This window comes from Notolabrus celidotus, chromosome 6 (assembly GCF_009762535.1).
Source record: "Notolabrus celidotus isolate fNotCel1 chromosome 6, fNotCel1.pri, whole genome shotgun sequence".
Taxonomy (NCBI): Eukaryota; Metazoa; Chordata; class Actinopteri; order Labriformes; family Labridae; genus Notolabrus; species Notolabrus celidotus.
The window spans coordinates 16,519,151-16,536,127 of NC_048277.1; the positions used below are offsets into that span (position 1 = coordinate 16,519,151).

At 39.3% G+C, this 16,977-nt stretch overlaps 3 protein-coding genes and 1 long non-coding RNA gene across 4 annotated transcripts; 2 read left to right on the forward strand and 2 right to left on the reverse strand.

Annotated features, from left to right (window-relative positions):
* The first annotated feature begins 1,263 nt into the window (after positions 1 to 1,263).
* Positions 1,264 to 9,128, forward strand: unc45a (unc-45 myosin chaperone A). The gene is made up of 19 exons (XM_034685457.1): positions 1,264 to 1,435; positions 1,558 to 1,750; positions 3,232 to 3,407; positions 3,519 to 3,608; positions 3,740 to 3,907; positions 4,161 to 4,329; positions 4,477 to 4,647; positions 4,819 to 4,990; positions 5,121 to 5,421; positions 5,528 to 5,622; positions 5,767 to 5,908; positions 6,099 to 6,239; positions 6,410 to 6,537; positions 6,621 to 6,687; positions 6,791 to 6,904; positions 6,996 to 7,111; positions 7,718 to 7,835; positions 7,926 to 8,081; positions 8,188 to 9,128. The coding sequence occupies exons 1-19, from the start codon at positions 1,412 to 1,414 to the stop codon at positions 8,473 to 8,475; spliced, it is 2,829 nt and encodes a 942-aa protein (XP_034541348.1). The 5' UTR covers positions 1,264 to 1,411; the 3' UTR covers positions 8,476 to 9,128.
* LOC117814238 lies at positions 5,081 to 10,804 on the reverse strand. The gene is made up of 2 exons (XR_004631535.1): positions 10,446 to 10,804; positions 5,081 to 5,375 (listed from the first exon to the last, which is right to left on the reverse strand). It is a non-coding gene; the product is annotated as an uncharacterized LOC117814238 (long non-coding RNA).
* LOC117814236 (RCC1 domain-containing protein 1-like) lies at positions 9,993 to 13,006 on the forward strand. Its single transcript, XM_034685458.1, has 8 exons — positions 9,993 to 10,309; positions 10,429 to 10,647; positions 10,733 to 10,898; positions 11,003 to 11,124; positions 11,623 to 11,721; positions 12,284 to 12,460; positions 12,543 to 12,572; positions 12,731 to 13,006. Exons 1-8 carry the CDS (start codon positions 10,111 to 10,113, stop codon positions 12,889 to 12,891), a joined length of 1,173 nt encoding a protein of 390 aa, XP_034541349.1. The 5' UTR covers positions 9,993 to 10,110; the 3' UTR covers positions 12,892 to 13,006.
* A 35-nt stretch (positions 13,007 to 13,041) lies between these two features.
* Positions 13,042 to 14,800, reverse strand: LOC117814237 (calcium and integrin-binding protein 1-like). Its single transcript, XM_034685459.1, has 7 exons — positions 14,617 to 14,800; positions 14,214 to 14,248; positions 14,004 to 14,103; positions 13,725 to 13,878; positions 13,515 to 13,633; positions 13,346 to 13,434; positions 13,042 to 13,257 (listed from the first exon to the last, which is right to left on the reverse strand). Exons 1-7 carry the CDS (start codon positions 14,665 to 14,667, stop codon positions 13,236 to 13,238), a joined length of 570 nt encoding a protein of 189 aa, XP_034541350.1. The 5' UTR covers positions 14,668 to 14,800; the 3' UTR covers positions 13,042 to 13,235.
* Between the last annotated feature and the right edge of the window lie 2,177 nt (positions 14,801 to 16,977).

Sequence of the window (16,977 nt, forward strand, 5' to 3'; positions counted from 1 at the left end):
CAAGTATGTGCCTTTGTTTTATCACATTTTTTTCCTAATTAGAACTGCTTAAGATAAGGTTTAATGTGATCAAGACTGCTATTGCAATAGACGTACTCTTTTTTTCTTTGTTATTTATTTTCTTTTTTTCAGTTGTGCTGTTTTTTGTTAAGTCTGTATTTTCTATGTTTATAAAAGCAATACATATATTTTCCAAAAAAAATACTTTGTGCCATTTACATGTATAGAAACTCTATTCAAATGTACAATTATATTTTACTGCAAGGCAAATTTTGCTATTTTACCTGTCTTGGAATGAAACATACTCAAAGTGTGCTACCTTTGGCTCCCTACATTTGTATTAAATTCATCTGAAATGTGTGTATTTTTTTCTGTGATACTGGTTTATAGTATAATATGATTGTTTATTTTATCTTATGTCTACTGGAGTTGATAATAAAGTCTTTTTAGGCTCAGAAATGTTAAATTTAATTAAAAATATCAAAGACTTGGTACAATATCATTTATATAATTCTGAATGGTTCTTAAATTATTTATTAATGCTTCATAGATCTATTATAAACTATTAATGAGACAAATTTTTTGGTTTCCAGGTTTTTTAAAACATACTTTTAATCAGTGTTTATTCCTTCTGTTTGATCAGAGTTATATGGAAATATCAATCACCATCAATGGGCATGAGTATGACATTTTATTCATCAGCCATCAGTGCTGCATATATTAATTTGATCAAAGCGGGAGGATTAATAATTAACTATGGAGTTTTTAATACTGAAGAATTTACTTAGAAGGGATTATGCCATAAGGATGATTTTTCACAATCCAAAAGTTCTTTAGTTGCTTAATCTTTATGATTTGTAAACTTTTAATATTGCAATTACTTTCAGCTCATAAACCCTTCGCAAAAGACTGCCTCTGAGCCAAGAGTACCAAAAACAAGAAAAGTTCTCATTGAATTTCATGCTTTGCTGAGTCAAACCATCTTACACAAAACATTCAGACTGTTTGACACATCACACACTTACAGCTGAATATATCAAAATTAGACAGGCACACTTTAAGAGCAGCTTGTATTTCATTCCATGGGTCATACAGTCTATGCCATGAGGAGGTTGATAACCCCATCTATGCCTGTGTGGACAGAGGAAAGCCACAGGATGGAAATTTAACCAAATAAAGTCGAGAGGGAGCCAGGGAAGCTCAGACTCCTCTTTTCCTTTTATGGTCATGGAGCGTGAAAAAGATGGGCGGGGCACTTAACTATACGTCATCAGCGTGCTCCAGGACACCCGGAAGTGCAGCAAGATGTAACATGTTTTGCTGAAGTGTAGTGTGTATGAACCAAGTGGTGTGAATTTAGATTACATTAGAACCCTAATTAGAAACTTGTATTGTGTTTTGCAGCTTGGAGATGGAAGGAAGCGAAACAGACAAGGTAAGGAAACTGCAGTCAGCTACGCAGCCGTTTTTATCTTCGCCGATTTTATCCAGATTGATTTAATTGAAGCATTTCCTTCATCCTGAGCTCTTGTTGCCAACTTTTTCTCTGTAACACAGAACTCTGCAGCCCTGAGAGAGGAGGGGAATGACCTCTTCAAGGCAGGAGATGTTCAGGGCGCTGTCTGTTGTTATACTAAAGCATTGAAGCTGAGTGACAGCCCAGCAGACGGTGCTGTGCTTCACCGCAACCGATCTGCCTGCTACCTGAAACTAAAGGAGTTTAACAAGGCAGAGACTGATGCATCTAAAGGTGGGATAAACCCTTTCAAGAATAATGATTACATTGCAGCTATTGATGACTGAGTATAAAGAGGCTTTTACATTTTAGTATACATCAACCTCACTTTACCTAACACAAAGAAGTCATGCCAATTTTATTAATTGATTGATTTAATTATTGTGTAAACAGGGGCGTGTCCAGGACCTTTTGACCAGGGTGGCCCAACTGAGGCTTTCACATAGACAGGGGTGGCCAGTGCATTTACAAATAAATTTCCTTTACCCTTTCTGTATTCACAACCTACTTTCATTAAAGTATTAAACAGTTATTATATTCCCTTTGACTTAAAAAAAAAAAACTATGACAAAGTGTAATAAATCTTCTAAGCTTAATTCTTTAAGGACTTACAAAATATGTATTTTCAAATTCTCATTTGAGGGCACTAATAAAGAAATCTACTGTCAGCCTTTTAACTCATTCCAAATTATAGATTGTACCAGAAACCCCACCTCGAAAAGCCAATCATAGTTTAGGATTTTGGGGTGGCCAATTGGATTTTAAGGGGTGCCAGTGCCACCCTTGGCCACCCCTCTGGACACGCCACTGTGTGTAAATCCTAAATAACGTGTTCATCACAACATCCTTCATCCTCAAATCTCAGTTTTGTATTTGTGAAAGTCTGGATTTCAACCTTTTCACTGTAAATTGCTGAGGCATTAGCCTGTGATCTTTCTACTAATGATATAGAGCAGGGTTTCCCAAAGTATGGGTCGGGACCCCCTGGGGGGTTTGGAGACACAAATTGGAGGTTGTGAGATGTTCTCCAGAATGTTTGTTATCATTATAATAGTACTCTATACCCATTATAGTAAAAAAAAAAAACTTTGACAAAAATAGTAGCTAATCTTGAAATAAAACCTTGAAAATAGAAAATGCAATGAGTTTTCTGCCTTTCTTTTTGCCAGATGACTCCTCAGTTTAGGGTTACTGAACAGATAATTATCAAAAGCATCAGTAGAAGTAGATTCATTCATAACAGCACAGGAAACAGCCACATGCTCATATATTTAAGCTACTTTTCTGCAGACCAGCTAAATTAAGCCACATTAAATCACTTCAAGGAACAGTCGCGAGTCTTTGGCACCTATATTTTGGGGTTTGCTGGCTGAAAAGTTTGGGAATAGAGTGTGGTGTGCATAAAGTTACAAAACAACATATTTGAATTGTTCCCAAAAAAACTATTCCATACTTTGGCACAGATTGTAAATGAAAATCATTCACCCACCCAATCATTCATTTGAAGCTACAGTACAGCTTCAAACCACATACAACCCTCATCATTGATGGAGGAAACTGTTTGCAGCTGATCTAAATTTAATTAGTTCCCTGCACAGGTAAAAGAGAAAAGCCCTCACAGCACTGTTTTATCAGCTAGCACTCTGACAGGGTCTAGATTTGTGGATGTGACCCATGTCCACACTTTTGAATGTCATGACTGGTTTTCTTTCCAGCTCTTGATATTGACCCGGGTGATGTGAAGGCCAGGTTCAGGAGAGCTCAGGCTTTCCATAAGCTCGGTCAACTTGACCAGGCCTTTATGGATGCTCAGAGGTGCGCCCAGCTGGAGCCTAAAAACAAAGCCTTTCAAGATCTGCTTAGACAGCTGGGAGCACATATCCAGCAGAAGGTGATGTGTTTTACTTTTCAGTTAAATTGGTCATAGGAGCTCTGACTTGTATTTGAAACAGTAGCTGGAAGAACGTTCTGCTAACACATTTGTTTTCTCTTAACCGTGTAGTCGGCACAACTCAACTCTACAGATGCTCGCGTGCAGAAAATGTTCTCCCTCCTCTTAGATGCATCTGCAAGCGACTCGGATCGTCAAAAGGTAGAAAAAACAACAACTCTGAAATAACAAACATAATTAACTATGTTATTACCCTTTTTTTTTTTTTTATCTTTTATCTGAATGAAAAACTGAATTTCACCAAAATAACATGGTCCATTGTTCAATTTCAGGCAGCTCAGAATCTAGTGGTTTTATCTCGAGAAGACGCAGGGGCTGAGCAGATCTTCCGCAATGATGGAGTGAAACTGATACAGAAACTTCTTCAGTCAAAGCAGGAGGATGTTGCCCTTTCTGCCCTGAGGACCCTTGTTGGGTTGTGTACAGGGCATCAGTCCAGGGTAAGTGTGACAGTTCATTACATCTACATTAAAGTCATTGCAATGTAATGACTATAAAGAATAGTTAAAACTGGGGGTATTTCATGGTGATGGCACCTTAATTACTTATATCTTGAATTTGTAATTACTCTGTTACACAGTTATGAATACATATATGCTAATTTACATCCGTGGGTCAAGAACTGTACTCAAAACCATGCCAGTCAATTGATTTGCTGTCTTTAACTGTTCAAATCTACTGTATTGTTCCTAGACTATGGCTATAGTGAATGAGTTGGGAATGGAGCAGCTGTGTGCAGTAATGGGATCAGGAGCCTCCGCTGTGTCTCTGGCTGCCTGCCACCTGCTGCAGGTTATGTTTGAGGCTCTGACAGAGGGCATGAAAAAAGAGATTAGAGGGAAAGATGAAGCCATTCTTCCTGGTGAGTTTGGACTGTGATCATTATTTGTTTTTAAGTTGGCTACACATAAAAAGTTGAACTATCACAAGTGCTTTGTTTTATATTTGTTTTATCCACCTGCAATCTCTTTGTGATTCAATCAAACTTGACCGAAAACATTTCACACAGAACCATCCAAAGAGTTACGCTCCATGCTACGCCACCTTTTGGAAATGATGCCAGCATCTAATGTGTCGGGGCCAGGCAGAGACAGTGCCATCAACCTCCTGGTCAAACAAGTCCCCCGCAAGTCCTTGAAAAATCCTGATAACTCCCTCACGCTGTGGGTGATAGACCAGGGTATGAAACACCCACACAAACTGCTTAAGCTAAAATTGATTTTTTTTAAAAACAGCCCTTCCAAGAGCTTCACTGTTTCAATTTTTTCAGGATGGGGAGGATTTGGACTCTGTTTTCAAATTGGAATAAAAAATTACCATAATAATGACCAAGCTATTTGCTCTCCTTCAGGACTGAAGAAAATCTTGGAGGTGGCTGGAACAGTCCCCGAGCTCTCAAAAGGACTCCCACTTACAGACAACTCTCACATGAGCTGCTCTGTCTTGCTTACTAAACTCTATGACGACCTCAAGAGCGACAAAGAGAGGGAGAATTTCAGCAAGCTATGCGAAGAATATGTGCAGTAAGTTGACAGAAGAAACTTGTGTTTATATTTCTGAAACTTTTAGTCACTTGAGCTGCTTCATATTTCAATAACTCATGAGCAGTAGCATTCTTTTAAAAGCCTCTTTATTTGTTCTTTTTCTTGGAAGGCAACACTTCAGTCGTTCTGGCCTGGAAGCCAAGCTGCGGGCCATCCAGACAGTATCTGTGCTCCTCCAAGGACCGAGCGAGGTGGGCAACAGTACTCTAGAGATGTCGGGAATGATGGATGCAGTGATCTCTCTGTGTGCCTCCAAAGATGTCACACACCAGCAGGTTGCAGTGGAGGCTCTTATCCATGCTGCAGGCAAGGCCAAGAGGGCCTCCTTCATCACAGCCAATGGCGTGGCACTTCTGAAGGACCTCTACAAGAAGAGCGAGAATGACAGGATACGTGTGAGAGCCCTGGTGGTAAGTGCTGAAGCAAAACATGTTCACAAGTTATTTTTGACAGCTGCAGAGGAGAACATCATAAATAGGGATGAATGACCTGTGGTTTCTGATGCTTACTCTGCAGGGTTTGTGCAAGCTTGGATCTGCAGGAGGGACTGATTTCAGCATGAAGCAGTTTGCAGAGGGATCCACACTTAAGCTAGCCAAGCAGTGCAGGAAGTATGTTGGTCTGTGCTGAATGTGAAACCTGGTTGCCATATGTCATGCCTAAGCCACACTGATTCATATGATGATTACACAACAGAGAAGGAGTATTTCTTGAATTTAACAGAATTAGCAAGCTGCAACATTTTTCTCTTTAAGGTGGCTGTGTAACGAGTCTCTGCCTCCAACCTCCCGCCGGTGGTCAGTGGAAGGCCTTGCCTACCTCACATTTGATGCTGATGTGAAGGAAGACTTGGTAGAGGACAAGAACGCTCTCCTGTCCATGTTTGAACTAGCAAAGGTTAGACTGATTTATTGTATTTTAAGGTGATGATAAAAGTGAAAATGGACAATACAGATCAGTTCACCCAGATTCCTCTAAGATCATTTTTCTGTAGTTGTTGAAACATTCACTATGAGAATATATAGAAATACTGATTGTGTTGTTTGGGGTTACTTTAACCTAGTTTTTTTTTTCTGTGTTCCTCCAGTCTGAAGACAAGACGGTGCTCTTCGCTGTGGGCTCCACATTAGTGAATTGCACCAACAGCTATGAAGTAGAGAAGCCGGATCCTCAGATGGTTGAGCTAGCTAAGTACGCAAAGCAGCATGTGCCTGAGCAGCACCCAAAGGTACCTTTTAATGTTCCTTTTGTGTTGTCGAACTAATATCACACAACGTTCCTTTATTACTCTACAGTAGTTCTACTTGTCCAACTTTATGTTCTTACGTTTTCCTCCATCTACTCTTGTCTTTAAAGATTTATTGTGTTACATAAACCTGTCTCCTCCTTATGTGTCAGGATGCTCCTTCCTTTGTGGAGAAAAGGCTGGGGAAGCTACTGGAGGCTGGGGTGGTGTCTGCGTTGGTGTGTATGGTCAAGCATGAGAGTCCGGCCCTTACTGAGGCCTGCAGGGAGTTTATCGCCAGGTAGGAAAATTAAGCTTTTTTTTTTTTCCTCAGTCACTGTTTTCGTGTGGTAAGTTTTCTTTTAACGCCATATCTCCTGGCAGGGTCTTCTTGGCTTTGGTGGAGCGACAAGAGGACAGAGGCACAGTAGTGGCACAGGGGGGAGGAAAGGTAGAGCAGCATAATAGAAATCCTTTTATTTTCTTTCTGCACACTAATCTAATCACTTTTATGCCAGGAGGTCTGAACTGTATGTTTACTTTGTCTTCCACAGGCTTTGATCCCATTAGCATCTGACAACACAGATATTGGCAAAATCAAAGCAGCACAAGCTCTGGCAAAAATAACCATCACATCAAACCCAGAGATTGCCTTCCCAGGAGAACGGGTAAGACCTTCACTATGTGAAAAGTCTTTTTAACGACAGACAAAACTCAAGAACTATTCTTTTCTAACCTTGTCTCACTTTGTGTTGTCAGATATATGAGATGGTGCGTCCCCTTGTCAGTCTTTTGAGTCTTGAATGCACCCTGCTGCAGAACTTTGAGGCACTCATGGCTCTCACAAACCTGGCTGGCATCAGCGAAAGACTAAGGTTGGTCACTAGGGGGCAGTGTCTCCCAAGAATACAATCATACAACACATGGAGTGTATTGCTATATATTTAATATAATCAGTTTTAAAAGGGACATGTTTCACAAGTATCTTAACATGTTGGCATAAAAGTAGACCATAGTATGTTTATTTTGTTTGATTTGTAAATTTTTCTGCACATCAACTTTTCTAAAAATAAACAAACTGAGCATGATTTAAAAAATGTGCTCACATTTTTTTTTAAATTCAGAAAACCTTCAGGATCCTAATTATTTTTTTAATTTATAGTAAATTTCCTGTTTAAATATTCTTATCAAAGTTGTTTTTTCTGACTTGTAGTTAAGTCCAGTTAGGTCTTAAGTCATAACCATATAAAAGATTGCGATGCAGTATTGTAAGGCTCTTATTAAATCATTGTCATAGTTTAACAGAGTTAGTAATGTTTTTGGGTATTTTTTTTACATAGCTGATGTAATGTCACTTCAGTCAACATGTCCAACAATGCATATCATTTGAAACCCTGCCTTTCTTTTTTTGTCTTACTTAATCAGCATTGTTCAGTGTTTTTGAGCATTTTCGCATATTGATGAAGTTTGATGTTTCACAGACAAAAGATCATAAAGGAGAAGGCAGTCCCAAAAGTCGAAGGTTACATGTTTGAAGAGCACAACCTGGTCCGAGCCTCTGCTACAGAGTGCATGTGTAATCTGGTTTTAAGTGAAGAGGTAAAAAAAAAAGACTCATGGATGAATGTATGGCACAGATTGGTTTATAAGTTGAGGTTAAAGCAGTGAATCTTTGGTATGTATTCTCAGGTGCAGACACTGTATCTAGCCACAGGCAATGATCGCCTGAAGCTGCTCGTGCTGTACAGTGGAGAGGAGGATGAGAGATTGAGAAAAGCTGCTGCAGGGACCTTGGCCATGCTGACAGCTGAGCAGCCTGAGCTCTGTGCCCGCATCCCTGGAACAGTAAGGATTAATCACCCAACCCCCTACCTTCACCAACGGAGCACTGTCGCATATCATAATGATTCACTTTTTTATTTTATGACCCCTTGTTGTTCTCTCTTCGCAGACGACCCACTGGCTAGAGATTATACAGGCACTGTTGCTCTGTGAAATATCTGACCTGCGTCATCGTGGAGTGGTCATCGTTCACAACATGATGCAGGCAGATAAAAGTCTAGCTGAGACGCTCATCGAGAGTGAAGCTCTGGAGATTCTTTCTGTCTTGGCAAAGGGAGGAGAGGGCATGCCTGAGCCCGTCTGCAAGATTGCTCAGAACTGTCTGGACAAGGCTGTGGAGTACAACATCATTATGTCCAGGGACGGGAAGGAGAAGCGCAAACAACTTGAACCATGAAAGCATAGCTGCAGTGTGTGAATGTGCTTGGAGACAAAGTGCTTTGTGTATTGTTGGACCAGTGAAGTCATTACAGTTTTGCAGGATATCAGTTTTAGTCTAGAAGAGTACAAGCTGAAATACTCTGCTGGTTTAACTAGCAACTGTGAAAGAAATTTAAAAAAAGAGCGAAAGTATGTTTTGACAAAAAGCTGATACTACTACTGAGACACAAATGAGCTTGGATTGCTTTCAACTGCTTGTATTAATCTTATTAACTTGTGTCTTTTACTTCTGAGACCAAACAGGCACTCTAACATTCTCATTCTTCACTAAAAAATGATATGCCTCTATTTTTGCATTCATTGTTATGTGTGATAACACAGAAATAATCATACTCCTTAATATTTTGTTGTTATTTTCTATATTTTTTCACTTTAACATTCCCATGTTTTTATTTTCAGTTGCCTGAACAACAAGCAAAACACAAATGTGTAACTCTTTGTCATTACTGCCTATTTTGTATTCTTACTATATCGCTGTAATTATTACTCAACTACATTTCCAATGTGCTAATTGTAAAGTGGGTTGTTTTTTTAAAAACTGAACACATGGACAGAAAAAATAAATACTTTGTTACCAGTGGTGGACAGGAACAAAGTATATTTACTTGAGTACAGTACTTAAGTACATTTTTGAGTATCTGTACTTTACTTGAGTATTATTTTTGGGGGGAACTTATTACTTTCACTCCACTAAATTCTGAAGACAATTATTGTACTTTTCACTCCACTACATTGCTATCAATGCTCTAGTTACTCACTACTTTTGCCTTGAAGTCAGCTCATGAATGTCCTTCTCTTTTCTGAAATCTGATCCCACGGTTGAACATGGAGCAAACACAGAGCAGATTTCACTCAGATCAGGCAGTTCATGTAGAGGTGGTAATGATGTCTATAATTCTCCACATGAGCACCCATGACCATATCTTCAGCCCGCGTTACAGGTTTTTAAAATGAAGAATGATATGCATCTTTGGAAATGTTCCCCCTGTTTCCCACTCTGCCCAAACATACCAATATTTCACTGTCCAACCTGAGAAAGCGTGTTGAGCTACGTAACATTTGTTTTATTCCAGATGAACATTTCAAACTAAGTTGTCTGTGCTTGGAGTAACTTAGTGTCTGGTTTTATTCCATGGTATAGTTTTTAGAGATTTGAAGTAATGGTTTCTAGATAAACATAATGTAACAGAATGTACTCTTATGTATTCTCGACTGCACTTGTGTATTTTGAAAATTAAAGGTTTTAAGATATTTTAAGAAGTACTTTGAATACTTTAGTATTTTTTAAAAGAAAGTACTTCAGTACTCAAGTAATAATTTGACAGAGCAACTTTCAGTTGTATTGGAGTAATATTTGACCAGGAGGATCTATACTTTAACTGAAGTAATGAAGCTGTGTACTTTGTCCACCACTGTTTGTTACCAGAGTTAAACAAGTTGTTTAGTATCCCTATCTTCACGTATAAGGTCTTTATCCAACGAGGACAGCAGAGCGCATGCGCAGTACGCCCCATGCGCTAACGACAACCCTGTGCATAATATGGAACAACTACTTTTCAATTAGAAAGCAAACCAAGTCCAAAATTTTTCAATGCGGTGGTTTGGATTTGGCTTCAACGCATTTGGACAGATATATGTCCATGTGAAATCAACGGAGGTAGAGAGTTACGACGATGAGGACGTGAAAGTGAGCAGCCCTACAGAGCTAGCTACAAGCAGGGACTGCCGCTTGAACACTGTTGAAGAAGTTAAAGCAAGTTGGAGTCGAAGAGCATTTTTACAATTGGATGGTAAGTGTCAAATAAAGAAACCACGCTAGATCGGTTTTGAAACGCATATAATCGTACATTAAAATTGCACTTATTAATACAGTCATTCACTCGTGGCATATCTGTTCCCCGTCTATCAGGAGACAGATGTGTATACCTGGCAGGTTTCGGTGCAGTCCCCTCCTCCAATGAGTCCTGTGGTGTCCCTATGAAACACACTGATGGCTGTACCGATGTCTTCATCAGTGAGTCATGTTTAACGCTCGGGTTTTCAGACAGAGTTGAGGTCTGGGATCTGCTGAAGGAAGAGAAGACTCCATCATGGAGCATGGAAATGAAAACACAATCGGAGACCTCTGGTAATCATAATGTACTTTGACAGTACTAGAGTAGGCTATGGTGAGAAAGTTGAAACTAATATGTGCATGTCTTGTGTTTTTCCAGGGACCCGTTTAAATCTTCCATTGGTGCCTGGGGGTTACATAGCCATGAAACCACCTTTCTACCGTCCCTTATCACAGCACCTAAAAGCCAAGAGTCTGGCACTTAGTGCAGAGCATGCCATCCTCCTCACTGCCTCTGGAGTAGTGTACACATGGGGAGCAGGAAGGTAGATATACTGCCCTAACATATATCCTTACAGGGAATGTGAGCAAGATCATCATGCTTATATTTATCTTATACATGTGTATTTTTTTATCTTTTTTTGTACAGCCATGGTCAGCTTGGGCATGGAGGCCTCACCTCTGAGGAGGACCCCAGGGTAGTTGAGGCTCTCTGGGGGATGCCTATGAACTGTGTGGCAGCAGGAGGCTGGCACTCTGTCTGCATCAGTGGTAAATTGCACTAATCTTAATAATCTTGGCAATCTCTACCAAGTGAGAGCCACTCAGAAGGCAAAGGCCACCCTTGAGGACCCTCACCACCCCCTTTATTCAGAGTTTAGATTTTTTACCAACAGGGAGGAGGTTCACTTATACTAGGAGGGAAAGATCAAACCGATATCTTAGATCATTTGTGCTCTCAGCTGTTGGGGTTTTAAACAAGCTGTAGGACCTTGCCTTGGTCTCAGGTACAGGAAAGATGATGTCATCCATGGGAGTTAAGTTATATGGATATGTACTTAAATTAATTTGTGAACTTGTGTTTGTTATTATCTGTATTGCATGTGTGTATAGGATGTATGTAGGACTGCTGTTGCGACCCAAATTGCCCCTTGGGGTCTATAAAGATTTTCTAATCTAAGTGTCCTACAGGATATGTAAAAATATTAAGAAATCAGCTTAACCTTTAAAAAAAATATATATATATATACTTCAATTACCTTTTTACAGATGGAGGTGACCTGTATGTGTGGGGCTGGAATGAAACTGGCCAGCTTGGACTTCCATCACGGGGTCTGAGGAAAGCACAGCAGCAGCAGCAACAAGCAGGTACAACAGTTTTGAAATAAGATACTTGAAAATTATCAAGTATAGGGATATTTCACCCCAAATAACCCCAAGCTTCTATATATACAGCATCCACGGTGGCTATAAAGTAGCCTAGTAGATATGACAGAAGATACAAACAGTAAAAAATAATAGAGTGCATATTGGCTATATTGCACAGTTTCTGTCTCTCCGCTGTTCCTATTGTTAGACCTGAATTTTTTCAGGTGTTTCTTCTGAATGTAAGAAAAATCCCAAATGCATTTTTCAACATTACAATAAATCTGAGGGGAGCTGATAGCTAGTTTGAGCTTCACCTGATTGCAACAAATTGGTGAAAAAAAGTTCCACTAACTAAATGCTGCCAATTTCCATTATACTGGGCCACAGTTGCTTTCTAACAATATTTATAAGTAGCCTTTGAGCTATAGAAAATTATTATTCTTTATTGCTCCATCATCCCCTGAACTGTATCATCTTAACTATAAGCTACCATGCAGCTTATAGATGTCACTTTTAAGTTAGAACACAAGTAGTCCTAAGTACATAAGTGTTGAATCTTCAGGAGCGGGAGCATCATGCCAACATGCTGGCACAACTCCTACTGATGAGCCACAAGAAGGAGAGAAGAATGAAGATGTATTTATATCAATCCAGGCATTTCCGGCTCTGCTGGATGTCACTCCATCATGTGAAGTCAAGACAGTCAGCTGTGGCTTCAGACATACAGCTGCTGTAACTAGTAAGAAACCTCAATTGGCATTTAATGTACAATTTATGGGCAAGATAAGTCTTTGTAGTAATTATCCTTTTTTTCATTGCAGCCAAAGGTGAACTCTACACATGGGGCTGGGGTATGTATGTCTGTATATATATTTTTTAATGTATTTTTCAGAGCCAAGTTGAAAAACATATTCATGATCAGTAGTACGTGTTACATCCTGATACCAATAGGTTCTTTAGAGCCCAAGTTTGGCATTCTTAACCTTCCATCTTCTTTTAACTATTTCAGGTGACTATGGCCAACTTGGACACCAGAGTTTAGTCAGTTCAGATGAGCCTCAGTGCGTGGAGTTCTTCAGGGAGAAGCAGCTGCATGTGGTTGATGTTGTGTGCGGGGCATGGAACACTTTTGCTGCTGTTGTCAAGAAGGATGTAGAAACTAGCTCTTAACATTACTTTATGGTTTCTTTGATACACTGGACAATGGACTTTGGACAAAACACCAGGAAGTGTAAACTATTTCATCAAATACAATGCTTTGAATAAATTATGTTTTGTACGCATACAGTGTTTCAATCTGTTAAAACGAAGACACTTTGGTTATTGGAAATATTTTAAATTTTATTTTAAGAAATAATAAATCACAGCCTTTATAGCTCACAAACAATACATAAAACAGATAAGGCAGTAAATACTAGTATAATTTAAGGCAAATATCTAAAAGTTGTTCTACTTGAAAATTAAACAACAAGAGTTTGAAGGGCAATGCTTTTCTGCACACTGTTGGAAGGTCTTCACAGCACAATCTTGAAAGAACTGGAAAACCAAGATATATTAGAAATTAGATTGAACAAAATTATGTTGAGTACATAAAAGTGCTGACGCTGACATGATTCGTAGTTACCTGACAAAATCTGGTGATCTTGAGATGACGTGCTGAAACTCTGAAAGGTTGACAGTTCCGTCTTTGTCGATGTCTGACTCTTCAAGAATCTGAAGAGCATGGAAAGGGAAAACCTGATCATCTTGCAATCAAACTTTTAAAAAAATATGAAGAGACTTGATAGACTTACATTGCCAATGAGCTGCCTCATTTCTTCAGTCGTTAGTCTTGTGTCATCTGTCTCACCAGTTAGGCAGTTGACCAGCTTCTCCAGATCACCATAATCAAGAGTTCCATCATCGTCAAAGTCTGTAAATATCATAGATCTTATTACACAACTAGTTATCCTGAGACTTGAATAAATAAAAATAATGAACTAACTTTTTTTTGTTGTATTTACCAAATATGCGGAATGCATAGTGGGATTTAATTTCCAGAGTAGCAGAATCACTGAAGGCACTCAAGAGGTCCAAAAAGTCCTCAAATGTCAGGCTCCCATCTTTCAGCTCAGATGTTGAGAAAACATGGCAGATTCGTTTCCTGAATGGGTTGGACTGTGACGAGTAAGGTACAAGGGTCAGTTACGTTTATCAGAGTTTGTATCACTTCCTCAAAGTCACATAACGCACAGAGAATTCTAAACAACAGAGACACCGCAATATATTTATAATATTTTCACCTTGAGCTCTGGCAAAGTTAAAATCCTTTCCATTGGTACCCTGGTATTTGGTAGTTCTTTCTCATCTTTTGTGAGGAGTTCAGTGAATCTCTTGTGAGCACTTAAAAAAACAAAGACAATGACAGATTAGAAAAGTAAAGATAAGTTGATTTCAAGTTTTTCTGAAATCGGAAACATTAGTTGAGTGGCGGCTTGCAGATGATTACTCACAGAAGTATTTCTTGCTTTGTCAAGAATGTCAGCTCCTAAAAGTAAAGGTGATCATTACAGGCACAGATTAACTTAAAATGGTTCATTTTTCTACACAGGAATAGTTTTGATGCCATCTTAATAAAGGACCCATGTTTACATACTAGCAACGTCAGCTCTGAACTGTCTCAAAAAACGCCACGACTGCTGATGGTTTCAGAAAAGCACGCTGACTGTGTTTAATTACTTGTTAAATACGTATTAAAACAGCAGATCGGGTGTAAATATAACGGAACTAACTCTGAGAAAATATAAATTATGTTATCCGGAGTTATTACAACAACTGCTCAACTTTAACTGCTCCGTAAACTTTAACGTCGATTAGAAATGTGTTGCCTTGGCAGACTAAACTTTTGGCACTTACTTGGTATTCCGAAAGCAAATCTTTCCCAAGTTGACTTGCTGTAGTGCCCATCCTGACTTACAAATGTACTTTTGTTGTTGTCAACACTCAGTGAACTACACTACTAGTTGATTTTACATGGCGCACTTCCGGGATCACACCAGCGCGTTCCCTTTCCTGTATCAGGTTACGTAACCGTGTCCATGGTGACGTTCTTGTAAGCAGAGTGTGGCTGAAGAGTTCTGTGGTTTTAAGTAACAGGTGCAGGGGCGTCGTAGTGGGGGGGGGGAAAGCGGGACTGACTACCCAGGACCCAAGTGGGGAGGGGGGGCCTTAATGGGCCTGAAATAAAGTGTGTTTTCTACTAGGCTTTTCTTTTGTTTTGTTATAACTGCAATAGGATAACTAAAATTGTCTGAATAAATAAACAAACATCAGAATTCCTTTCTGGAATTTCTTTACGGCTCTGTGAGATGCACATCTAATGCAAGCGTCAAACTCCGGTCTCAAACTATGAAGCCCATACAGAAGTGTTACTAACTGCAATTCATCAAGAATCCGCTTGAGGCTGGCTGCAGAAACACCGGAAACCACATACACACCCATTCAAAAATCTTTGTAGCATTAATAAACATGTTTACAGCCTGGTTCAAAAATGGCTTCAGTCTATGTAGCTAATTTCTCTATTGGCACACACTGTACGGGGGGGGGGGGGGGTGGATTTTTTTCTAACGCCACGGTTCAGAAGATAATAAGATTTTTGCCCAAATAAGGACATGACTGACGTGACTCCTGGACGGGAACACATAGCTGTTGGCTAGGAGGCTCAAACCCCGCCTCTTTATGTCAAACTATGCCTGGTTGAGTTCCACATTTCCAATATGGCTGCCGCCGTCTATTGGCTTCAAAACAGCGCTCAGGAACAGATGGGTGACGTCACAAATACTATATCCATTATTTATACAGTCTATGGTCTCATGCCTAAAGTGGGGAATTGTCATATTTTCATAGCATCAAGTTTGGCTGAATCTGATTGAAAGTAAACTGTAGGTTTTTAGAGTTTTATTTGACTTCATGAGGTTAGATTATACCAAATAATGCCCCCTTGTTTATCAACAAGTCACTTGGCTTCAATAAATCTTGTTAAAAGAGGTGGACAGTCTGAAGGTCAATATTGTGCAGTTACATTTGGAGAAATTGTAAAAAAAGAAAAAATTGATATGTAGCTTAGATTCGAGTCAGTTAACCAAGACAAGACATATTTTTGGGCTTTTTTTCACCTTTATTGGATAGGACAGCTGAAGAGAGACAGGAAATGTGGGCAGTAGAGAGTGGGGGAAGACATGCAGTAAATGGTCGACCAGCCAGGAGTTGAATTGGCGACCTCTGCGACGAGGACTATAGCCTCCACACGTAGGACGCTTAGACCGGTCGGCCACCAGCACTCCAACCAGCATCGTTTTAAGCATGTATTTTTGTTTAATGCAAATAAACCAGTATTATATCAGCAATGTTATATTTTGTAGGGTTGGCTGTGGGGATGGGGACTACTGAAATATCTTTTCAGGGGGCCCAGAATTCCTGACGACGCCCCTGAACAGGTGTAACCCTGTGTAGTAAAAAGTTTAAAAACTTGAGTTGTTGCCACATTTACCACCCATAACGAAGGCAGGACTGCCTTACTTAAGTATTGCCTCAGGTTTGCTTTTCAGGGTGCCACCAATAAAATATTGAAGCAGGCTTCTTTTTTATTTAACCAAGCTTAAACATTAATTCCTTCATTCATTCATTAATGAATGTATTTGATTGTTCATTTATTTGAGATTAGTGTAAGATTCAATAGGAAAAAAAGAAAGAAAGAGATAAGGGAGTGAAGTGCATTGAAGGTCCATTGAAAGTAGGCCTAATAACATCAGCAGTGTCATCTAAAATGTAGGTGCTATCAACTTATCCTATATTATAGCTTGTGATAGAACTGTTCCAGAAAATCAGATGATATTGAGTTGAAATGAATACATTTAAATAAAGCCTTTAATTAAACACTATAAGTCAGGGGTTCCCCAAGTTTTCAGCTTGCGACCCCCAAAATATAGGTGCCAAACACTCGCGACCCCTGCTGTCCCTCAAAGTGATTTCATTTAGCTGGCCTACAGAGAATTAGCCTATCTATATGAGCATGTGGCTGTGTTTCCTGTGCCTTTATGAACTAACCTACTGCTACTGATGCTTTTGATAATTAACTGTTCACTAACCCTAAACTTAGGAGTCATCTGGCAACAAAGAAAGGCAGAAAACTCAGTACATTTTCTATTTTCAAGGTTTTATTTCAAGGTTAGCTACTGTTTTTGTCTAAATTTTGTACTATAATGAGTAAAATGTACT

Coding starts and splice junctions, on each gene's coding strand:
- unc45a (XM_034685457.1), top strand. CDS start 1,412: ATGGAAGGAAGCGAAACAGACAAG. Junction 4,648..4,818: donor GCTGTGGGTGATAGACCAGG/GTATGAAACACC, acceptor GCTCTCCTTCAG/GACTGAAGAAAATCTTGGAG. Junction 8,082..8,187: donor GTGCCCGCATCCCTGGAACA/GTAAGGATTAAT, acceptor CTCTCTTCGCAG/ACGACCCACTGGCTAGAGAT.
- LOC117814236 (XM_034685458.1), top strand. CDS start 10,111: ATGCGGTGGTTTGGATTTGGCTTCAACGCATTTGGACAGATATATGTC. Junction 10,310..10,428: donor AGCATTTTTACAATTGGATG/GTAAGTGTCAAA, acceptor CCCGTCTATCAG/GAGACAGATGTGTATACCTG. Junction 11,722..12,283: donor GCAGCAGCAGCAACAAGCAG/GTACAACAGTTT, acceptor TTGAATCTTCAG/GAGCGGGAGCATCATGCCAA.
- LOC117814237 (XM_034685459.1), bottom strand. CDS start 14,667: ATGGGCACTACAGCAAGTCAACTTGGGAAAGATTTGCTTTCGGAATAC. Junction 13,879..14,003: donor TAACTTTGCCAGAGCTCAAG/GTGAAAATATTA, acceptor TACTCGTCACAG/TCCAACCCATTCAGGAAACG. Junction 13,258..13,345: donor AGATCACCAGATTTTGTCAG/GTAACTACGAAT, acceptor TTGGTTTTCCAG/TTCTTTCAAGATTGTGCTGT.